The sequence below is a fragment of the Melitaea cinxia genome, chromosome 25 (genome assembly GCF_905220565.1).
Source record: "Melitaea cinxia chromosome 25, ilMelCinx1.1, whole genome shotgun sequence".
NCBI lineage: Eukaryota > Metazoa > Arthropoda > Insecta > Lepidoptera > Nymphalidae > Melitaea > Melitaea cinxia.
The window spans coordinates 11,937,610-11,963,148 of NC_059418.1; the positions used below are offsets into that span (position 1 = coordinate 11,937,610).

A 25,539-nucleotide genomic window follows, 5' to 3' on the forward strand; every position below is an offset into this window, starting at 1 on the left:
AAAGTCTAAAAAAAGTCTATAAAAGTGTATTTAGTAAAAAAACATTTAACTTTGGTGAAAAATAAACTATTTTAGAAACATTTTTATTGACTAAATAAAAAGCAAGCAATTAATTATATTAAATTCGATTATCGATTTAATCGATTTATTTGTTTATTGAAAATATTATTTATTATGGCAACCCTAAACTACAGACTTTTGCTTCATACATTCATTTGACTTCGATGTTGCTTTCATGGTGATATAGCAACCTGCTGTAAGGTTTTTCGTCAACCGAGCGACTGCTTACTGCGACGTAAAATACACAGTAGGCATATTCATAAGTAGGAAAATATATTTTGTATTTATTTTATATGTAAACAATAAAGGTCAGGCAGAGAAGCCATAAAAAAATATTATTGCAACTGCATGGTTGGTCGACGGACAGTAGGTTGTTGTGGCCATATCATGAAATTATTTGGTTTTTGGGCTGAAAAAGGTTTCAAGATTTTATAAATCTACCTGCCTAGTTTTTAGATAACATTCTGTTAACGTACGAATCCGATTAGTAAAACAAAAATAACAAAACAATGATTTTTTATTTCAGAAACCTTCTTGTAATTATCCACAAAAAAACAAAAATTGAAACACCTGGATACAAAACTATATCATTTTTCTAATTCATACTTGTTAGTACTACTAACTTAATATATAATTATTATTCTCAGTGACTGTCCACTCGGGGCCGAAACCCCCATACAAAGTGGACAGTCCCCTATATATTTCGTTTATGTGATATGATCGGTAAAAAAGATGCCAAAAATAAAATTTACAACAAAATAAGGGGGCCGCCTGTGTCTAAAAAAAGTCGACCCTATTAATATTATAGTCACATTATTTGTATTTACTATGAATAAAAAACCTTGCGCCGGCGGCACACTCTCTCTAACATCTAAAAAAAGGACTAATAACATTGTACTCCACGAAGCTCTCATTGAGTAATCCTAAGTCTCATCGTAAAGTCTCAAATTTTTTTCCTGTGAACTACAGTAAACGTTTATGCCGTTGCTATGTGGTATACTTTAATATTATATGGGATAGCATTAAAAATGTTCAGGATGAAATTGATATTCAGAAATATTCATAATATAAAATAAAACCTTTACAATGAACACTTTACCATAAATGATTGACATTTGCAATATTTTTTAGCATTTTTTTTGTGCGCTCAACATAAAAAAAGAAGAAGAAAAAACAATTAATAACAAAATACAAATAAATAACAAATCGCTTTACTGTAATATTATTTAACAAGTTATAATTCGTGAAATTTTACAATATAGATAAAGAACATGGCCTATTTTATCGCTCATGCTGTTCATTCACTTATACTCATTCACTTCTAAAAATATTATGACCACATCCCTATTTGCCTTATAAAAAAAGATATTGAAATGTCATATTCGAAAATATTAGTTATCTGTACTCTCGGAATTCGTATTTTGTAGTTTTTATGTGTTTAAAATGATAAATTGATATTTGTTTTTAGTGAAATAAATAGTAAATGGAGTTTTACAAATGTCCGTAAGCTAATATGTTGTGAAAGTGAGTGATAAATGCGGAAAAAACGTGAATTACGATTGACAGCGGTTTGTTTACCAATTAGGACTCTTCCAAAAAAACAAGATATACAGTATGCCGCCCATTTTTTCACATTCCTTAGTCTATTGTATTGTTAATAAACTTACAAAAGCCTATTATTTTTCGTCGTTGTTAAAAAAAGTTTTGCAGATGGAAGTCAAACGAAACAGTGTCATTTCTTTGTATTTGGCTGGAAAATCGCAGTCAGTCATCGTTAATGAGCTAGGACATTTACATTTGAACAAAATGTTTGTGTATCGGACCATCACGCGTTACAATGATACGGATAGCATTAAAAAACGCCATGGAGGTGGACATCCAACAACAGCAACATCATCAGAAATGGTTCGAAAGGTAAAGGCTAGAATTGAACGAAATCCACGACAAAGCGCAGTTAAATTGGCGAAAAGTCTTAATGTATCTGCCCGGAGCATAGGACACATATTGAAAAATAAACTTCAACTGAAGCCCTACAAATTACAAAAAGTGCAAGACCTAACACTTGCACAAAAGGCAACTCGTCTAAAAAGAGCTAAGAACTTAAAGTTCTTGCACGTTGGTGGCATGCTTGAAAATTTGGTATTTTCCGATGAAAATTTTTTTACGGTTCAGCAATATGTGAACAAACAAAATGATCGCGTATGGTTAAAATGTAAATCAAATGACAATTTAGACCAACGAATTGCCTTGCGAAAGCAAGCACCAGCATCTGTGATGGTTTGGGCTGCGGTAACTGCCACGGGACGCTCACCTCTTGTTTTCATTGACCAGGGTGTAAAGATAAACCAGCAGATCTACCGTAAAAACATTTTAAACGATGCTTTGTTACCTTGGGCACGTAAACAATTTGGTAGAAATCATTGGACCTTTCTACAAGACTCGGCACCATCCCACAAAGCACGTGAAACCCAAATTTTTTTACAAGAAAATGTTCCGAGCTTCATTTCTTCGCAACAATGGCCACCATATTCCCCGGACTTAAACCCAATGGATTTTTCTATATGGTCAATTCTAGAAGCCAAAGTATCAACAAAAAAATATGTGACGGTCGACGCCTTAAAGATTGCTCTCCGCCGAGAATGGAACAAAATACCAGCAGACCACATTCGTGAAGCGTGTGAAGCCTTCTCGGTCAGACTCGATGCTGTTATCCGCGCTAAAGGTGGTCATATTGAACAATAATTTCTTTTTTATTTATTTTATATGTTTTCTTTTCGATACTAAAGTTTTAAAATAAATATGCTCATAATTAACAAAATTACAGCATTTTGTATTAGTAACACTTCGAGTGCCGAACCCTGTATATGACGGCTTTAATTTTGTAACAACGTCAACATGCTATCATGTTGCTTATGTTATCTGCGAATTATTGGCTAGTAAAAATGAACGGTAGAAATGTATCAACGAAATTCATTTTCTTTATATAACTTAGTTGGCAAACAAGCGTACGGCTCACCTGATGGTAAGCGATTACCGTAGCTTATAGACGTCTGCAACACCAGAAGCACCGCAAGCGCGTTGCCGACCCTATCCCCAATTCCCAGGAGCTCTGATAACCTTACTCACCACAGAACACAACTGCTTGAAAGCAGTATTATTTAGCTGTGACCTTCTGTAAGGTCGAGGTACTTCCCCAGTCAGGCTGCTTCATATTTTGAGCCGCAAATTTCCTTCTGTGCTCTGCAAGGCGTTATATCAGTAACAGTACAGTTAGAAGGACCAATAATTGTGTTTGCTCGCAAACGAAAAAGAAACCGTTAAGTAAAGTAGTTATCAGATCTCAATAAATTTTATATGTGACCACATGACAAACATCAGCTTTCGATTAAATTAAAAATTATTAAAATCGGTACATCCAGTAGAAAGTTATGCGGTATAATACAACGTAGGTCGACGAAAAAAGCGTCAAGTAAAAACGCATTATTAGATATAACTCGAAAAGTAGTTGTTAGATCTCAAATAAAAATTAAATGGGACCAATTGGCACACACCACCTTTCGATTAAAACAAAATTTGTCGAAATCGGTCTACCCGATCAAAAGTTCTGATGTAACATACATAAAAAAAAAAAAAAAAAATACAGTCGAATTGAGAACCTCCTCCTTTTATTGGAAGTCGGTTAAAAAAAATACAGTCGAATTGAGAACCTTCTCCTTTTTTGGAAGTCGGTTAAAAATACAATGGAATTGAGAACCTCCTCCTTTTTTGGAAGTCGGTTCAAAAAGCCATTTATGAAGTAAAACTTCTTCCTTGACTTGGGGGGTAAGCTGGTGGATGCGTGACGAGAGAGCTACGAAAAGTGTTATCGGGCGAGGCGAACGGAAGTTGAAGAGGGAGATAGAAGTGAGTGAAGATAGAGAGATAGTTACGTTTCGTATATTACCTTTTTTTTTGTTTACGTGGGGAAAATCCTTCATGGATACCCTCCAGCGAGTGGGCGCCAGAGGGTTATGTCAGACTCCTACTGACTACAAACCACCACGTGTGAGCAGTCGTCCGCCTGGGTGTGGCGAGATGGGGTCGCGCTAGCATTCGCCACCTCGCCCCGTTCGTATATCTACTGTAGGAACTAAAGATTTACTTTCGTGTGGTCTAAAGCACACTCGGCTTTTTTCACCCATGGCGACGTATTAACGTTTTTGGCGCGATTTGTAAATTCTTTTTATTTATATGTTATGTTGCCAACTCGTGTTTCCGTTTTAGCCGTTGAGATATATTTATTACATAACAAAATTCCTCTCATTTATACTGTCGTAATGTTTATCCATCCAAGTACATAACGCAAATTTTGAATATTTTTGACCGTCCTACAAAACGCGAGGTAACCTCTATTTACCCCCCCCCCCCCCCCTTCCTTCTTACTCCAAACCTTACGTAGCCTTTGTTATTGGTTTAATAAACTTCATTTGACGCCGCGTTGAGCAACGGTCACAGTCATGGATTGTGCCTGTTGCGCTGGCGGTTGCGGGTTCGATCCCCGTACATGACAAACATTTGTATTGGCCATACAGGTGTGTGGTCATGGTCTGGGTGTTTGTGCAATCCTTGTGGGTCTCCCCACCGTGCCTCGGAGAGCACGTTAAGCCGTCGCTCGTTACTCATAGTAAGGAATATATCCGCCAACCCGCACTGGAGCAGCGTGGTGGATTAAGCTCCTTCTCCTACATGGGGAAAGAGGCCTATGCCCAGTAGTGGGATATTACAGGCTGAAGTGAAACTTCATTTGCTTGGCATTATTATTACCGACTTTTATTGCCAGGGTCTGCCTTCCAACTAACGCGTCTCCACTTCGCGCGATCTCTTGCATGACATCTAGACATCGCTATCTTGGACGTCCGGCAGTTCTAGTTCAAAGGGACATAGACATGCTAAGGCACTTTCTTTCCCCTAATTCTTCGTAGTATTGTTTTAAATATATAATGCAATTTATTATAATAATAATTTTTATTGGACACAATCAGAATTCATACAACGAAAAAATTACCCTGGCCCCTGCAATAGCAGTGCTGTATTGCAGAAGCCAGTGTCCTCTCGTTACATATAACAGCAACTTATGCCCTTAGAAGTTGATTATTATTAATTTAGTCACCAGCCCGCCACAGCGTGGTGACTATGGGCAAAACACATGAGTTCACTCCATTTTTGGCGCGAACTTTTGGAGGACTATGTCCAGCAGTACACTGCGATAGGCTAAATGATGATGATGAATCGAACAAAAACAATATAGGTACTAAAGATTACCAAACCTCCTTTTTTGATGTTAGTTAATCAGTATGTTACATACAATGTAGATTATATTTTATGATTAATATTAAGATCATATTTCGTTATGACGCAACTTTGTTACAGTAATTTTAGTCAGCAGAACGGAATTATTACTTAAACACTAATCTACAGATAACTCAAACAAATATTCAACTTTTATAATCATAATAAAGATAAAATGAAAAAGGTTCTTTGTTTTGTGTTTTTTACTTTACTGGCTGACTTTAAAGAAAAAAGCAACTTCTCAATTTGGTTGCATTTTTTTAATGTGTAGCATGTGTGGTTACTGCAGCGAAGAATATAGCCAGCCACTCTTTTCCCGTGGGTTTCGTAAGAGGCGACTAAGGAATAACACAGTTCTACTACCACCTTCGAACTTATAAAGCAAACCGATGGCGGGATAACCATCCAACTGCTCGCTTTGAAATACACAGACCGAAGACGGGCAGCAACGTCTTCGACGCGACAAAGCCAGCCCTGCGGTCACCAACCCGCCTGCCCAGCATGGTGACTATGGGCAAAACACACGAGTTCACGCCATTTTGGGTGCGAACTTGGGGAGGCCTATATGTCCAGTAGTGGATTGCGATAGGCTGATGTGTGTGTTTTAATGTGTGTTTACCTCTTTTTAACAGACTTCAAAAAAGGAGGTTATCAATTCGACTGTATTTTTTTATATGGTACCTCATAACTTTTTGCTGGGTGGACCGATTTGGATAATTCTTTTTCTAGTCGGAAGCTAGTGCCTATCATGTAGTCCCAAGTCGAAATCTGACAAGTAGGTTTTTGACTCATCCCTAATAATGTATATTTAATCGACTGATAACTTTTTTTTATGACTAGGTCGGCAAAAAAGGTTTTTTTTTTATGGTACTAGGTCAGCAAACAAGCATACGGCTCATTTGATGGTAAGCGATTACCGTAGCTTATAGACGTCCGCAACACGAAACATCGCAAGCGCGTTGCCGACCCTACCTCCAATTCCCCCCAGGACAATGTTGACGGTGTTCTCATTTTATTACTTGCATAAGTAAATTGAAGTTAATTTTTCTTTTTCTTAGAAAACAAACATAATTTTGGACCCTACGCGGCACAGTAGCGGTCTATATAGATGTAATCTGTAGTATAAATGATTATTTGTACTGTTTTGCCGAATTACGGAACCCTAATCCCACGAATACGCTGATGTAACAAACTGATAGTTTCCCAGGCGACGACCTCACGAGTTCCCTGTATTGGCCTTTCAATGGCCCATTGTTTTAATTTCTAACTTTATTAATTGTAACATTATTTTGATCACTCTTTAGTCCCACTTCGAGTAAAACAGTCTTTGTTATAAGATAATTTTTGTGTTAATATGATCGCTTCAGCCTGTAATATCCGACTACTGGGTATATGCCTCTTTCCCCATGTAGAAGAAGGATCAGAGCTTAATCAACCACGCTGCTCCACTGCGGGCTGTATATATTCCCTACTATGAGTAACGATCGCTATCAGGTGTGCATGATAACAACCGGGACCGACGGCATAACGTGCTCTCTGAGGCACGGTGGGGAGACCCACAAGGACTGCACAAACACCCAGATCATAGCAAACACCTGTATGGTCAATACAAATGTTTGTCATGTGTGGGGATCGAATCTGCAACCGCCAGCGCAATAGGCACAATCCATGACTTATACCATGGCGGCGGTATGAAATCAATAAATAATTATTTGGTTTCTTTTCAACATCCTGACTGCAAACTTAATTGCCGTTTCAAAATAATTGTGTATTATTTATAAATATGGTAATTATATTTTAATTTATTATCTGCATAGTTTTTCTTATCCGACTCCTCTAAAAGAGTTTAACTGATTTTTATGAAATATTTTGTGTATATTTGTTGGGTCTGAGAATAGGTCATAGGCAATGTTAATATAGCCTTAGGTGATAATGTGTCCCATGTGGCAGAACAAAATATTCCACGTCAGCTAGTTTTAATATATAATTTAAATTATGATCAAATGAACAAACTGAATGCTTTAAAATTAAAAAAAAAAAAATCTTTTCTTTGTCTACTTTTTAAAATAAGAATTTATATTTTTAAAAAAATTAAGTTTTTTGACGTGTAGTTTTTTTGTTTTTTTTAAATTAATTTGTTTAAAAAAAAATTAAAATATGATGCAATAAATACAACTGTAATATTTCACCATTTTATTGTAATATCACTTGAAAGCCTGCCTAGAATGTAGATTCTGTTAGATAGCAATTACCTCAGCATTATTTAAAACTTGCCAACAATATGATAATACATTATTTTAAATTAAAAATTCAAAATATACATATACATACTTATTTTAATTAATTATAAAAATACATTTTAATTACATTTTGCTAGTTAATGCATTTTATTTAGGATAGAATAGTATTCTTAGTTTTAATCATTTAAAAAAACTGTTTTTTTATACCTGATTTTTTTTTGTTGTATTTCATTTAAGCATTGAAATGTCAGACTAAGGAGAAATATTGATGATTTTTTCAATGCATTTAAAACCTTAAAAAACTATATTCATTGTTTCGTTGTTTATGAAATACTTAATTTATTGTTGTAATTATTTAAGATGTAAACAATTTAACTTTTCTTTTGTTACTTTATGAACTTTATATATTAAAAATTAGTTTTTTTTTTTTTTAATTAATTACAAACTTATTTGTGTAATTGTAGGAACAAAGAGTATTTACTTGAAAACAAAGTTAGGAGGTCGTATAAATATATTATAATGTAAGAGGGAATTTAATTGTTGCAGATTTACGATTAGATGTTACCAAAAATATAAAAAAAAAATGACGAAAATTGGCATAATGTCAGTATCTTTATTTAATTTTTTTTTTCATTCTACCTAGAATATGAATAAGTAAAGGTGACATTAAGAAAGTCTTTTTCAAAATATAAATAAGTAATAAAGTAGGTACTCACACTTAACAGCTGTTGGGATCCGAGTTCAAGGTCACATTAAACCTTTTGCACTCGCCAACACTATGCGAACAAACAATTTCTGTACACAAGCGTTACCGTTGCCAAATTATGTACAATGATGTAACGATAACAATAATATTTTCAACTGTTCAAACAACAAATTGAGACAATACAACTGGTATTGATTTTGTGATAGTGACGGTCTCACACTTACATTTTATTTGTAATGTCAGGATTTAGCTGTTACAATTACCTACACAATATTGTAATTATTGTTCATATTATGAAATTTCTGAAATCCCCACTTCGGCTGATGAAATATTTTGACATCTAATCTACCTAACTTTCTTGACTCAAAATATTGAATCGATAATATTTGCGGTGGCAACCCTTAAAGTTAACCATCCGCTGCATGGCCGCTGCATACCATACACAAAAGGCAATGTTATATTTTCTTGTACATTTTATTGAAAACTTTAATACTAAAACATTTATATTATGTAATCATGTTTGCAGAATTAAAATTTGTTAAAGTTTTTCTTAACTTTAAATTACTTAAATAATACACTATTAATTTTTGCCCATAATAAAATAACATGAAAGAACCTCATCATTAAATTAATTATTTAGTTTTATTTTATATTATTTGTAACTTACTATGCCTGAGAATGGTCTGAGAATTATTACATTTCTTGTTAAATATTTATAAATTATCAACATTTATTGAAAATAAAATAAAAATGTTCTTCCATTTCTGTTTCTTTTTCTTATTATAATCTGTAGAAATACACTAAATTTATATCTGTAATTCGTATTCTCAATTTGCTCTCAATCAAGAAATGTTTAAGAAGATAAAAGCTTCTTGCTCTCAATACAACAGTCAATAGTTTCCTATACACTTGGACACAGAAACTTATATATCTTATCTTATATCTTAATATATATAAATCTCGTGTCACAATGTTTGTCCTCAATGGACTCCTAAACCACTTAACCAATTATAATAAAATTCGCACACCATGTGCAGTTCGATCCAACTTAAAAGATAGGCTATATTTTATTTTGATATATTATGTTATTATTATATTTCAGAAAAAAATAAGGTGATACGAAGTTCGCCAGGTCAGCTAGTAATATATATAAATCTCGTGTCACAATGTTTGTCCTCAATGGACTCGTAAACTACTTAACCCATTTTAGTCAAATTTGCACACCGTGTGCAGTTTGATCCAACTTAAAAGATAGGCTATATTTTATTTTGATATATTATGTTATTATTATATTTCAGAAAAAAATAAGGTGATACGAAGTTCGCCAGGTCAGCTAGTATAAGTATATATACAAAGTACTCTGTGGTCAATAGTCAAAACTGTCATTTGAGTTGAATGAATTTCCGCGCGAAAAATTCTAATTCATTTGAAAGCCATTTTCATTCATATCTCAAGTAAGTTATTGAATAAACAATAAGTACTGTTTATGTGTAAAGTTTAGTGTTGGTACTTGGTACAAAATGTCGATACAAGTTGAAAATAATTTGAACAAAAGTGAAAATAAAGAAGTGTTCGAGCAACGCGCTCACTTCGTACCGTGTAATATAGAAGAAGACGGACCCGCTAATGTTAGCAAATACTTCGAGCCGTACGTCGCGGATAATGGAGGAGGTGAAATTAATTTTAAATCAGTATTAAGTTGCGTAAATTGATCCGCCCACTTGAGTGGAGCAACGTGGTGGATTAAGCTCGATGCTTCTCCTACGTGGAGGAAGAGGCTTATGTCCAGTTGTGGGATGTTACAAGCTATAATAAAAGGATGAAATATTTTTGCCCTATTAGCCATCAAACAGTTTTTAATACCTAAATTAGATTTTGCTTAGGGGCCAGACTTTCAATGAATTTGGTAATAGAAAGAAAAACTTACGTAAATAGTAAATAAAGCATTCATATTCCCTGAAATATTATAAAAATAATTTGATTGCTTTTTCATTGTTCAACATGTTGTTTTAAAATTTATCCCCAATAGGGAAAGGCAAAGGACTATAATCCATACAGCCCATTGTTCAACATTGTAAAATTTTTGTTGCTTGTCTTGAAAAGTATAAGGTTTTTTTTTTTAATTTATAAAGTTTAAGTAATGAAAAGATATGATTTGTAATTTTTAATTTCTTCTATATTTTTTTTTGGTTATATTACAAATAATTATATTACAGAACTAACAGCTACCTTCCGAGGACACAATCTCGATGGAGTCAAAATGAATCTACCAGACGGTTACAGGGCTATTGTAGTCACCGAAGCAAAGAGGCCCCTCGCTGAGGACGCTGAACGAAAATTTCAAGTAAGGTACACCACAAAATTCAACAGATAGGGCTTGCTCAAAATCTGGAGCAGCCCGACTGAGGAAGTACCACGACCTTACAGAAGATCACAGCAAAATAATACTGCTTTCAAGCAGTTGTGTTCCTGTGCGATTAAGGTGACCAGAGCTCTGGGGAGGGTTGGAGGTAGGGTCGGCGACTTGCATAGCTTGTGGTGTTGCAGGCGGCAGGCTACGGTAATGGCTTACCATCCGCATACCATACACAGAAGGCAGCCTCCTAAATTAATGAAATTCACCTTTCTTCCCCTCGGAAACATCGCAATAAGCAAACCATAGCTTTATAATAAATCAATACAAAATTCTAAATCCACAGGTGGCCGGCGGTTTCAAAGAACTAAACTATTGGAACTGGGATAAAAAACCATCAAAAAATGACAATTTGTTCAGAGCTATGGAATGGATTGATATTGCTGAAGCTGTGAGTATTATAAAAATCGATAATTCCTATATTCAAATACGTTCCTTTGTTCAAAAACAATCTGAGGTAGGGTACAGCAGGCGATATCCTGTTCAAAATGTAGAGCAGCCCGACTGGGTAAGTGCCTTGACCTTACAGAAGATCACAGCTTAATTATACTGCTTTCAGTATGTTGTTCCTGCTGGTGAGTATGGTAAGTAAGGTGACCAGATCTCCTGGGGAGAACTGGGGATTGGGTCGGCAACGCGCTTTCGATGTTTCTGGTGCTGCAGACGTCTATAAGCTACGGTAATCGCTTACCATCAGGTGAGCCGTACGCTTGTTTGCCGACCTAGATGTATAAAAAAAAATTTTTTTCAATTGGAACCAGTTGCTCCTGGGATGAGCGCGTTCAAACAATCTTCAGCTTTATAATATTAGTATTCATTAAATAATAAGATCAGATCTTTGTTTTCATTTAATATTCTCTTTTATTTCTTCTTTTATAATCTTCATATGTATAGGAGGCATTGATATTGACTATTCAATAATTTTGACGACGTTGTCGCGGGTTCGATGCCCGGTCACGAGAGACATTTGTATTGGTCATACAGACGATTGCCACGGTCTGGGTGTTCATTCATATATTATTACATCCAATCCATGTTTTTTGTTACAGATTCATGGAGACTAAACATAATAATAAATAAGAATAAAAATTTGAATATACGATTTTAAAATTAACATGGTTATTTTATAACTAAAATTCATTCAAATAATTGTGTTTGCTCGCAGACGAAAAAAAACCGACTTCAATTACATCGACAAGTAATACAACGTAGATCGACGAAAAAATAGTCAAGCAACTACGCGTTATCAAAGATTACTCAAAAAGTAGTTATCAGATCTCGATAAAATTTATATGTGACCACATGATAAACATCAGCTTTCGATTAGATTAAAAATTATCAAAATCAGTACACCCAGTAAAAAGTTATTGCGGATTTTCGAGAGTTTCCCTCGATTTATCTGGGATCCCATCATCAGATCCTGGTTTCCTTTTTCCTGGATCATGGTATCAAACTAGGAATATCCCCTTTCCAACAAAAAAAGAATTATCAAAATCGTTACATCCAGTAGAAAGTTATGCGGTATAATACAACGTAGGTTGACGAAAAAAGCGTCAAGTAAAAACGCATTATTAGATATAACTCGAAAAGTAGTTGTTAGATCTCGAATAAATTTAAATGGGACCAATTGGCACACACCACCTTTCGATTAAAACAAAATTTGTTGAAATCGGTCAACGCGGTCAAAAGTTCTGATGTAACATACATAAAAAAAAAAAAAAAAAATTGAGAACCTCCTCCTTTTTTGGAAGTCGGTTAAAAACGGAATATTTACCATATTTGTGACAGTCAGGATATTTATTTTAGGTTATTTCGATATGAGGTACTGAGGGTAGTTACAAAAAAAAATCAACAAAAAAAATATATTTTTACTATGTCTAATAACAACGTATTAAAAACTAAACCTAAAGCATTTCCTAATTAATAAACGTAAATAATTTCACTGATTGTGATGTAGTTTCCGTGCTGAAAATTCCAAATAAAAATATATCTGGATTCCAGGGAGAATCTATCTGGAATCCAGATATATATGTATAATACATACATAATATAGTAAAGGATACGGATTTTTATGTAGCCGTGCGAAGCCAGGGCGGGTCGCTAGTATGAAATATTTGATAAAATACAAATTGCAGAAAGATAATAAAATATCTGAGACTTTATCAATAACTTATGTAATTTGGCCTCAGTGTTATATTGCACTTACAACGTAACTAAATAATTTGTTATAATTATTTACTGGTACAAATAATATTGCCAATATACAAATATTAGTATTCTTAAAACTATTTGCATATCGTATCATACTGATAGTCTATCAGGGACTGTTAACCTAATAATACAGCTTTTTTGTTTAATCTGACAGACAGTGGTGTTTGATTTTGTAACAGATAAAAACATTAGTTACTTTTAGTTTCCGTTATACGAGTATGTTTGACAACTAGATAGTTACTTAGGCTATGATGTCTCAGATGTGACTTATCAGTAGCTTTTGATAACTGTATCGTCGGCGATACTGCAATACCGCAATACCGCGTAACCGAAGGGCCGCCATGTTAGAATTCTTTTAATAGACTTCATACTGAAATCTTTATGACTGAGATGCTGAACCTTCCCAGGCTACTGAATCTAGCGTGGTCCAGGTCGCGAGGCCTCTAACAGACTAGGTCTAGGTAACTAGGTCCCTAGTGACATAAAAAAAGGTCGGCAAACAAGCGTACGGCTCACCTGATGGTAAGCGATTACCGTAGCTTATAGACGTCTGCAACAGCAGAAGCATCGCAAGTTGCCGAACCTATCCCCAATCCCACGAGTTCTGATCACCTTACTCACCACAGGATCACAACACTGCTTGAAAGCAGTATTATTTAGCTGTAACCTGTAAGATCGAGGTACTGCCCCAGTCGGGCTGGTCCCGATTTATTATTTGAAACAGTTTTCTCGAAGAAAGTACTCTGACTCATGCGACGATTCCAACTGCTATAAAGAGCTTCTACGTACGAAATCTCACTTTTGATTTTTTCGCATTTACGCGGTGTAAGCAAGTGTTACGCGTCGTTGCAGTATCACACACGATATTAGACGTATCAGTAACTTATCAGACAGGTACTAAAAGCTGTAGTTAATTGGGTTTATTTTGAGGTAAATTTCGTCTCAAAATATCAATCATAGCCTTTCTCTTTTGATAATCTTTTTTACTAATCATAACTTTACGCTCAAAGGCATTTTTAACTGGCCGATCTTTTATTATTGTCTTCCGTTTAACTTTGAGAGAATCTTTCGATGGTACACTCAAATGTATCCCGTATTCCCTACGATTTTCCAAATCGGTAAAATCGTTGACATTTTCTCTCGACATTTTGTTGAAAATCTTCAAAAAATGCCAAAACTCGATGTCGCCGCCTTTGATGTTATTCTCGTAGAATTCCTTCAGTTTCGGATCGCATTTATGTTTGTTTATTATCGGTTTCGGTTTTTCGTATCGATTCGTATTCGATAAAACCGGTTTTTCGTTCATTTTCATCAATTGCTCCTCACTTAGTTTGTGCTTCCAAACTTTTTTCTTGAACGGCTTTTTATTTGGATCGTGTTTTCTCGTGTGCAACTTTAAAGCGCTCAAAGTTTGACAAACTTTCTCGCACTTATTGCAAGGAAAGAGCATTTTCTGTCCATTATTTTTCGCTTTTCTGTACAAAAGTTTCATCTCCCCCAAATAATCCGAATTTTCCATTTCGGGCAAGACTACTTCGCTTGATTTAGCATCGATTTTCACCTTTTCGACAATCCATTCACCTTTTTTCTTCACTAATTTAGTCTTCGTAATAGTTTTGTTGTTCATTTCCCTTTTTCGTTTATCCAACTCGACATAAGCTCGTCTGTTAAGATTCTTGATACTTGGTATAATCTCAATTTCCTTAATCTTTTCACTGTCGACGTTGTAATAGAATCTCGAGCCGTTATTATTATTTTTCCTCTCCCTGATCTTTCCGTAGTTAATTTTGATATTTATTTTGTGTACTAGTAACATATGCCTCGGGAGACTCAGTTGGGTGACATAGTCGCATAGCGGACACTTCTTTAGCATATTAATGTTGCAAACGTCGAAATGTTCCTGGCAGTGAGCTATTAACTTGTCCTTAGTTTCGTAGAGCTGTAGAAAGAAAAAAAAAAAAAATTAGAAAAAATTATGTTTGCTCGGAAAAAAACCGGCTTCAATTAAATAGTCAAATAAATACACGTTATCAAAGACGAGCATCAGTTTTCAATTAAAATGAGAATCATCAAAATCGGTGCACCCAGTGAAAAGTTACGCGATATTATACAACGTAGGTCGACGAAAAAATTATCAAGTAAATACACGATATTAGATATAACGCGAAAAGTACTTGTTAGATCTCAATTAAGATTAAATGGGATCACTTGATACGCACCATCTTACGATTGAAATTAGAATAATCGAAATCGGTCCAGTCCAGTAGAAAGTTCTGAAGAAACATACATTCATTTTTGGAAGTCGGTTATAAAGTGCAAATGTAATCCTATCTATACATATAAATAAAATTGAAGTGCGGTGCGACAAAGCCAGCCCTGCGGTCACCAACCCGCCTGCCCAGCGTGGTGACTATGGGCAACACACATGCCTGTGTCCAGCAGTGGACTGCGATAGGCTGAAATATCTCTTACCCTCTCTCTCTCCTACCGTATATAAAGCAACAACACTCACCTTAAAACAAACATAACACTGGTGCGTATTGATTTTGATTCTCTTCGACTGTGCGCTTTTATCATTAACGTGATCTGGATTCGAAGAATCATTTTCAACTAAATCTTTATTCTCACGATCTTCATTAACGTAATCCGAATCATCGTTTCCTACGTTATCATCATCGCCTCGATCACTTCCCAAAATTGAATCATTATTTTCATTTATTCCGTCTTTGTCAATTGATTCGCGATTTTGTTCAATTACTTCTTTGACACTTGGTTCGTTTTTATGTTCATTTGCTTCTCTGCGATTTGAATCATTATTTTGTTCAATTCTTTCGTCGCCATTTGATTCATTGTTGGTATCAATTCTTCCTGTGGCACTTGATTCATTATTCCGTTCAATCATTTCTAAACTATTTTCTATAGATTCTTTCGTATTTTCTTTCGCGGTTTCCATTTTCTCTTCTATAATTAAATTATTGTATATTTCGTCCAACTGTCTACCGTTTACGATTTTGATTTTTGCTAGAAATAGAATACATTTTGTAATTTAAATATTTTAAAATTGAAGTGTCTGTTTGTAATATTAAAATAATCGCTTTTTACTAAATGCATATGAATGTGTACACGGTACATATACCAAAATGACATTTTTTACAATTTTTGCCTGTCTGACTTTTGACGGGACTTTCACAGGCAGATAGCTGATGTAGTAAGGAGTAACTTAGGCTACTTTTATTTTAGAAATTTATTTATTTAAAACTCTTAAGCCTTGGAGAGCACGTCAGTGCCGGTTGTTTATTACTCATAGTAGGGAATATATCCTCCAACCCGCATTGGAGCAGCGTGGTGGATTAAGCTCTGATCCTTCTCCTACATGGGGAAAGAGACCTATGCCCAGTAGTGGGATATTACAGGCTGAAACGTATACATTTTATCTATCACAAAAATAAAGGTCTGGCAGGTCTGGGATGTGGTTCTATTAGGCCAGTTATCATAACACAAGCATTAAGTTGCTTATCTTAAGAACAGACGACACATGTGTGTGTTAAACATACATACATATTTATTTATACATACATTTTAATTATCTGACCTCGCAAACGTTTTTTTGCCATATATGCTATTAACCCCCTTAATTCCCCCCTCCCTTATAACTGTGGGGTATGAAAAATAGATGTTGGCCGATATGCACACAAAATTTCATAAAAATCGGTCCAGCCGTTTCGGAGGAGCGTGTTAACTAACATTGTGACACGAGAATTTTATATATAAGATATCTATACATATAATAAAATGGTAGGAAAGTCAAAACTGTACATTGAATATTTTTTTTTAAGAATACTTGTGGTGTGATCTACAATCGATACCGAAGCCAAAAATATAGATTTTAGAATTTTTGTCTGTTTGTCTGTTTAACTAACACAAGATTTTGATATACAAATCTCACCTTGAACATTATCATTCGGCTTCATAATATGCTCGATGAAGAAGTCCTCGAACCTTATCGACCGTTTGTTTGTTTTGTCGCGTCTGACTCTCGAAGCGTCCGCGCCAAAGTTCTTCGAACGTTTCTCTGTCCCCGAGCCTTGTTCCGAATCTAAAATGTTATTAAAGTTTGATTATTAAGATTGTGATTGTGTATTGTATAATATTTATGTATTTTATATAAATATATATGTAATATTTATGTGTATATTCTTATATAAGTAGTGGTGTGTATGATAGTATATTATATGTAGTATGTATATGTATATTGCATGATGTTATGAATATTATTTAATTAGGTTTTTATTTTCAAGAATCTGTACGATGTCTACATTACTGCACTCTCTTAGCCTGCTATGTGACATTAGTTCCACTACCACAGGTTGGCTGGAAGAGATCGCTCCTAGAGATAAGTCCACCGTTGCTAACTAAATTTGTATACAAATAACTGTAATTTTCATCACATCAGCCTTTCGCAGTCCACTACTGGACATAGGCCGTCATAAGTTCGCGCCAAAAATGTCGTGAACTTATGTGTGTTGCCCATAGTCACCACACTGGGCAGGCGGGTTGGTGACCGCAGGGCTGGCTTTGTCGCACCGAAGACGCTGCTGCCCGTCTTCGGCCTGTGTGTTTCAAAGCCAGTTGGATGGTTCCCTCACCATCGGTCGGCTTTTCAAGTTCCAAGGTGGTAGTGGAACTGTGTTACCCCTTAGTCGCCTCTTACGACACCCACGGGAAGAGAGGGGGTGGCTAAATTCTTTAGTACCGTAACCACACAGCAGGTTACTTCTTAATAATCGATTTTCATATCAGGTATGAGAAAAATATGAGGAGACAAATGTGTTGAACGAGATGTAACCCTATTGGGTTCCGATAGATGGCGTTATTTGATTCGTCTATATCCCTCGTGACCTTTCTTCACATGTCATCTCTCAACACAGACTGTACCATGGAGGCTGGAGCTTGGAGAGAAAAACGATCGCTACGTACTAAAGCATAGCCCGCCTGTCCATGAAAATTTGTACATAATTATAGTTCATTTTTCAGCCACCAGTCGCGCTACGGTCGGTAAGTATTGTCTGTGAAGTTAGTTATTTATGCCATGTGCTTATGAGTACAAGTAGATGAAGTTATTATAATAATTATATTATTTTTTGTAAAATTATTGTGTTTTATCTTAGTTGCGTAGTATGCACATTGTTTCCAAATTAATTAATTAATTGTAACAACTACACGGTTATAGTTCAATGGAGCAGTTATCTTGTAATTTGGTTTTTTTTTGTCTAGTCTTTAAGTTGTCTGTGTATCGATGTATGTGAGTGTGAATAAACGATTATTATTTTTATTATAATTATTATTATAAGTTAGTTGAATAATGTACATTGTACAAATTTTCACACAATTCAGCGCTCGCAGCGCCACGCTATTTCGTCGATATTTCCGGGACACTATTTTCTACAGCGATCGTCCTCATTCTCTCCAAGCTCCATAAACTGTACCATACGGGTCGTTAGACTAACGTAAACAACAACTTAACTACAACTTTACGATTCATACTTGCGAACAGAAATATCTCATAAATATAGTAGAAAAACTTATCTGTTGGAGATCGTCAACTGTCAAATAGCGTTATCCACAACCGATCAAACAGGCCCTGAGATATTAACACACTTTTAAGCAAGGGACGCCGCGTTGGCGCAACGGTTACAGCCATGGATTGTGGCTATTGCGCTGGCGGTTGCGGGTTCGATCCCCGCACACGACAAACATTTGTATTGGCCATACAGGTGTTTGCCGTGGTCTGGGTGTTTGCGCAGTCCTTGTGGGTCTCCCCACCGTGCCTCGGAGAGCACGTTAAGCAGTCGGTCCCGGTTGTTATCATCTACACCTGATAGCGATCGTTACTCATAGTAGGGAATATATCCGCCAACCCGCATTGGAGCAGCGCGGTGGATTAAGCTCTGATCCTTCTCCTACATGAGGAAAGAGGCCCAGTAGTGGTATGTTACATGCTGAAGCGAAGCAAGGGAAACCGCGGGAAATCACTAAACTCACCGCTGAGAGGTTCGACTTTGACTTCATGCAGCAGTTCCATCTCTTTAGTATCGCTGGCCTCTTCCTTTATTATTATCAATTTCTGCCTTTTTTGTTTCCTGAAATAACACAGAAAAACTCTTTAGATTATTTATTAAATATAAGTCAACGGAATAAATAAAAATCATTCGACATTTTAATCCCGTGGGAGTGTATTGTAATCCAATGGGGTTCGACTGTGGCTGGACCAATATTGCTTATAGAATTGTTTTTGATCGATTCAGCTTGTAACATCCCACTGCTGGACATAAGCCTCTTTTTCCGTGTAGGAGAAGGATCGGAGCTTAATCCACCACGCTGCTGCACTGCGGGCTGGTGAAAAATGGTCCATCGTGTCAGATGGTTTAAAATAAATATGGCTATAAACTTTGAACACTTACGGCTTCCTCGGCGCCATGTTGTACTTGATGCAGTGCGTGTTCCAGTAGTGCAACTTCAAATATTTGTGCAGTTTGAATATCTTCTTGCATATCTTGCACTGTCTGTCCTGAAAACGTATTCTCATTAAAATAATCTATATATATAATCGTAAACTATGTTTTTTTTTTAATATAACTCGGTCGGCAAACAAGCGTACGGCTCACCTGATGGTAGGCGATTACCGTGGCTTATAGGCGCCTGCAACACCAGAAGCATCGCAAGCGCGTTGCCGACCCTATTTCCCATCCCCCCAGGAGCTCTGGTCACCTTAATCACCAACAGGAACACAATACTGCTTGTATTTGATCATGTCAGGAGTTTCAGCGAAGTATTGTGCGTGAGCCCACAAAGGTTTGTGAGTTGGTACGACACAAGAAAAGCGTAGCAACGCACACACGATACAGCGAGTTATATATATAATGTCAAAACAAAGTATGTGTGTGTGTACAATTGACACTCGGCAGAAGTGAAACTTCTGAAAATACGTAGGAAGGTAGGTCGTTGCGATATGTCCCGAGACGAGACGTGAAAAAGGTCGTAAGTTTACGCGTTTCGAACAGTCATGTATTCCATCTCATTCTCTCCTCTACATTTATGAATTTGTTTTACTATCATGACGTGTTTTCGTTTCATCGAGTTTCAAATAACACGATTCTGAAAAAGTGTCACTTTGAAGCGTCACACAGAATTTTGACACCTGCACTCACTACTGCAGGCCCTTGAGGGTGTTACATTATAAAAATTCTAACATAAAAATTGAATGGTTTTATAGTAATGTAAATAATATATTGTGTTTGTGTGGTCTGTGGAATCAGAGACTAAAATGTTTAGTGGCCTGTCATCTCTGGCAACACTAACTTTCTCTTCTCGCCTAGACGTCGAACCGAATGTGCGCGCTCTGTTACTAATTAAAATTATTTAATATAAAAAAGTGTTTTTTATGGCTATCCTATACCAGAGGGTTATCCATAAAATAATTTAAATAAGGCAGAGAAGGTTCTTTGCGTACCATGTGCATTGCACACACACACACACACACACACACACTTTTTTTATGAACGTTACGAGGGTAGAACGTAACTCACATTTTCAGAGCCGTGACCGTATTTGATGTGCATCACAATGCTCGGCTTGTTGTATGAAAGAAACCCGCAGTGGTCGCAAATGAATTTCTCTCGTATGCAATGTTTCTTGTTGATGTGGTTACGGAGATAGTTCTTATTGTAGAAACTGAAAGAATGGAATAAAAAGAAGTAAATAAACGCCCCCCACTCAACGTCCCCCACTAGGATTAACTCCTGTGTCCGGAAACACACACAATACACAAGCACAAACCGACACCAGCAATTTATACTAAGCTAGCTCATAAAAGTGAACTTTACAATTGAGGCTTATAAAAGGGAAAAACGTGATACCTTTTATATTAATTAGGAAACTTATTTGAAATTTGGTGTCTTTAATAGTTAATTTATTCATTGCAATTTCACAATTTGTATTATTACAAAATAAAAAAAACACATTTATTCAAGTTGCATTAAGAAAACCAACTTATCGAAAATTCGAGTTGGCGTAGTATAAATTGTTGGTGTCGAAACGCTCGCTTCCGCCTGTAATATCCCACTGCTGGGCATAGGCCTCTTCCAAATGTAGGAGAAGACATGTGACGTAACTTATGGATGGCCTCTAAGGTAAATTAAATTTTTAAATTGCCAACAAGCACTTCAACTAGTCAATGTGAACAGGACTTTGAGTCTGTTGAGTTTCTAAGCTCACCTACTCTATTCAGCCTGTAATATCCCACAGCTGGGCGTAGGCCTCTTTCTTCCACGTTGCATAATGATTGGAGCTTAGTCCACCACAATGCACCATTGCTGGTTGGCGGTTAAAAAAAACTCACCTAGTCCCACAGTAGTCGCAAACAACGCACTTCTCTTTGTACTGATGCTGCTTCATATGAACCTTCAGACGGCAGATCCGTGTGAAGCGTCTCTCGCACAAGTTGCAAGTGAACTGTTTGTCTGGGTAGTGTATTATACTGTGCTTTTTGAGGGTACTCTGGAATTATTTAAAAAAATCTTTCATTTCAACTTGGTCGACAAACGAGCGTACGGCTCACCTGAATGTAAGTGGCTACCGTAGCTTGTAGCTTATAGACGCCTGCAACAACAGAAGCATCGTAAGTTGCCGACCCTACCCCCAATCCCCCCAGGAGCTTTGGTCACCTTACTCACCAACAGGAACACAACACTGCTTGAAAGCAGTAATATTTATCTGTGATCTCCTGTCAGGTCGAGGTACTTCCCCAGTTCAACTGCTCCAGATATTGAGTAATAATAAATATTATAATTGTATTCGCTTGCAAACGAAAAAATAACCGACATCAATTACATCGACAAGTAATACAATGTAGGTAGACGAAAAAATAGTCAAGTAACTACGCGTTATTACATATAAGTCGAAAAATAATTGTCGGGTCACAATTAAATTTAAATGGGACCACATGACGCGCACCACCCTTCGATTAAAAAAAACTCACATTTTGTACAGGTCTTTTCTCTACCCTCTATCCGACAGAATGCACAACACACAACATAATTGTGTGTGTGAATAACGAAGAAAAACCGACTTCAATTATATTGACATAGTAATACAACGTAGGTAGACGAAAAAAATTTCAAGTAAATACGCATTATCAAAGATTACTCCAAAAGTTGTAATCAGATCTCGATGAAATTTAAATGTGACCACATGATAAACATCGGCTTTAGATTAAATTAAAAATCATCAAAATCGGTACACCCAGTAAAAAGTTATGCGGATTTTCGAGAGTTTCCCTCGATTTCTCTGGAATCCCATCTTCAGATCCTGGTTTCCTTATCATGGTACCAAACTAGGGCTATCTCCTTTCCAACAAAATAAGAATTATCGAAATCGGTCCATACACGACGGAGTTATCCCCGAACATACCTTAAAAAAAAAAAACATATACGGTCGAATTGAGTAACCTCCTCCTTTTTTTGAAGTCGGTTGAAAATACTACCCAATAATTCAATAACAAACGTTATACCTTAACCTTAAACGTCTTTGTAAATGCGCAACGGAAAGTTGGAGAAAGAGAAGGGGAATAAGAGAAAGGGAGATACATACCGAATCCATAAATCTTTGTGTACATCTGTAACAGAGGGGGGGGGGAACAGGAAAGAGAGAGAAAAACACATACCTTATCCTTAAATCTCTTTGTACAGCCATCAAAGCTGCATTCGAAGGGTTTAAAGTGTACGTGTTTGGTGAGGTGCGCCGCCATGTTGTACTTATTGCTTATTTCGACCCCGCATATGTCGCACTTACAAGAATATATCTTGTCGTGAACCAATTTCTACAAAGATCAAACGGAAAACATTTATTTCACGTCAATATTATCGATTATTTTACATTATTAAAAACATTGTTCTCATTTTCAGCTTTATAATATTTAGTGTAGATTTGATTTTGTAAGCTTGTAATGATGATAATATTTTATATCATATCGTACTTACAACGTGAGTATTCAAAGCCGTAACGGACTTGAACAACTTCCCGCATTCGTCACACGGTCTGTTCTTAACTTCGACGTCCAAATGCGCTTCGGAAATGTGATCCTTTAGGATACTTTTCGTTTTATAACTGGAATAAAAGATTTATCAGTAGCGATAATCGCGCATATGTCGCGACCGATTGTTTAGTATAAATTTGAAAGTAGTTTTTCAAAAATCCTTCTTCTTCACGGAGAAAATCCCTTCCCTGTGTGGTTACGGCATTAAAGAATATAGCCACCCCCTCCCTTCCCGTGGGTGTCGTAAGAAGCGACTAAGGGATAACACAGTTCCGTAACCGCCTTGGAACCTAAAAAGCCGACCGATGGCTGAATAACCATCCAACTGCTGGCTTTGAAACACACAGGCCAAAGACGGGCAGCAGCGTCTTCGGTGCGACAAAGCCAGGTTGTGGTCACCAACCCGCCTGCCCAGCGGGGTGACTATGGGCAACACATGAGTTCGCGCCATTTTTGGCGTGAACTTGTAGAGGCCCATGTCCAGCAGTGGGCTGTGATAGGCTGAAATGATGACACGGAGAAAGAGGCCAATTACAATTACAGGCTGAATCAATGAATCGATCAAATTAAAAATGTATATTACATTATCAACCGATCTTTTTTAAGTTAAACTTCTTTACGAACGCTTGACTAGTGGAATAAGCTGGTGATTGCACGATGTGCGTTATGAAAAGTGTGATCGGGCGAGGCGAACGGAAGTTGAGAGGAAGATATACGTTAGATGGAGCTAAAGAAGGTTTACTTCAGTCGTGTGGTCTAAGGTACACACGTTTTTTGAAGTGGAAAGTTCTTTAGAGACGCGTTGGACACTTTTTGGTAGGGGAATATCTTATCCCGGGGCGAGGTGGCGAATGCTAGCGCGACCCCATCTCGCCACACCCAGGCGGACGACTGCTCACACGTGGTGGTTTGTAGTCAGTAGGAGTCTGACATAACCCTCTGGCGCCTCTGCGCTGGAGGGTATCCATGATGGATTTTCCCCACGTAAAAAAAGGGTAATATCCTATGGGTTCGCGTCACATGCGCTGCGCCTTAGACGCTCTTTTGATTTGTGAAATCTACGTCACCGACATACAAATTCTAACACTAAATGTTCTAAGTTTTCACTTCCACGGCCGTCTCTATAACTGCCATTTTTTTTTTCTTAATTCTGTTCTAGATAATAATAATAATAATAATAATACTCTTTATTGCACACCATTAAAAGATGCAAACAAAAGTAGTACAATTAGAGGAAGATGCACAAAGGCGGTCTTATCGCTAATAGAGCGATTTCTTCCAGACGACCTTTGGGTATAGGACAGCGCATAGAAAAGCGGTTAGGAAGTGTACAAATAATTATTTTAATTATTAGATAAGACTGGCTTTAACGCCGCCTTTTGCGCAACTTGTTCTTTAACGTTGTTTTAGTACATAAATAAATAAATACGCTTCAGCCTGTAATATCCCACTACTGGGCATAGGTCTCTCTCCCCATGTAAAAGAAGGATCAGAGCTTAATCCACCACGCTGCTCCAATGCGGGTTGGCGGATAAATTCCCTACTATGAGTGACGATCGCTATCAGGTGTACATGATAACAACCGGGACCGACGGCTTAACGTGCTCTCCGAGGCACGGTGGGGAGACCCACAAGGACTGCACAAACACCCAGACCACGGCAAACACGTGTATGGTCAATACAAATGTTTGTCATGTGCGGGGATCGAACCCGCAACCGCCAGCGCAACAGGCACAATCCATGGCTGTGACCGCTGCGCCAACGCGGCGTCGTAAATAAATAAATAAAAAAGCAATTTCCATACCTCTTATCACACATTTTGCACTGATAACGCCTCGATATGCCCACGTGTCTCTCCTCGTGCTTGCGTAGCGTCGAACTATCCCTACAGGCGTAATCGCAGTACTTGCATTTGAACGGTTTCAAATCTGCAAATAAATCGCCCATAACTATTAAAAACGTCGGATGTGAAAAACAGCAACTTTACAGGAGAGCGATTCAAAGTGTACATTGCGTGTATCTTTTTACTTATTTTAAGCAGGATCATGAAATTTTAAAGTAATGCTGTACAGGCTATTTATGTTTAATATTATTACTAGCCGGTATTTAATGTGTAAATATTAGAAAAGTCAGTTGTTACTTTTTTAACAGACTAGCAGTGCCGGCGGCTTCGCCCGCGTTGAAATCAGTGAGTCACAACGTTTTCCCGGTAAACTTCCAGTAAAACTCTCGACCCCAATTAAACCCTCTCAGCGGTGGAATATCGCAAAATCCGTTCTTATCGGATTCTACACCCTATAAGGAGCCTTTCTGCCAAATTTCAAGTTTGTAACTGTTATAGTTTCGGAGATTTCGTGATCAGTGAGCCAACATACTATCCCCCGTTTTAACCTTAAATAGGGATTGATTTCTAAAGATACATTATTTGGAGACCTTTTCACCATCTATAGAGCTTACATTTTAAATTTCAAGTCTCTTACTTCAAAAA

General features: G+C 36.8%; 3 protein-coding genes across 3 annotated transcripts in view; 1 reads left to right on the top strand and 2 right to left on the bottom strand.

Annotated features, from left to right (window-relative positions):
* Positions 1–4,038, bottom strand: part of LOC123666127 (GTP-binding protein 2) — a 38,057-nt gene extending 34,019 nt beyond the window's left edge. Inside the window, exon 1 of the mRNA XM_045600334.1 lies at positions 4,004–4,038. Within this exon, the coding sequence (XP_045456290.1) occupies positions 4,004–4,037 (34 nt within the window). The 5' untranslated portion in view covers position 4,038. The remainder of the gene's footprint in view (positions 1–4,003) is intronic.
* A 5,654-nt stretch (positions 4,039–9,692) lies between these two features.
* LOC123665948 (ribonuclease H2 subunit C) lies at positions 9,693–11,861 on the top strand. Its single transcript, XM_045600172.1, has 4 exons — positions 9,693–10,005; positions 10,551–10,678; positions 11,034–11,138; positions 11,797–11,861. Exons 1-4 carry the CDS (start codon positions 9,855–9,857, stop codon positions 11,809–11,811), a joined length of 399 nt encoding a protein of 132 aa, XP_045456128.1. The 5' UTR covers positions 9,693–9,854; the 3' UTR covers positions 11,812–11,861.
* Positions 11,862–13,868: 2,007 nt separating this feature from the next.
* On the bottom strand, positions 13,869–24,998 carry LOC123666128 (RE1-silencing transcription factor A-like). The gene is made up of 10 exons (XM_045600335.1): positions 24,856–24,998; positions 22,996–23,122; positions 22,680–22,835; positions 21,357–21,514; positions 20,545–20,689; positions 19,420–19,526; positions 19,001–19,098; positions 16,905–17,054; positions 15,471–15,979; positions 13,869–14,897 (listed from the first exon to the last, which is right to left on the bottom strand). The coding sequence occupies exons 1-10, from the start codon at positions 24,996–24,998 to the stop codon at positions 13,869–13,871; spliced, it is 2,622 nt and encodes an 873-aa protein (XP_045456291.1).
* Between the last annotated feature and the right edge of the window lie 541 nt (positions 24,999–25,539).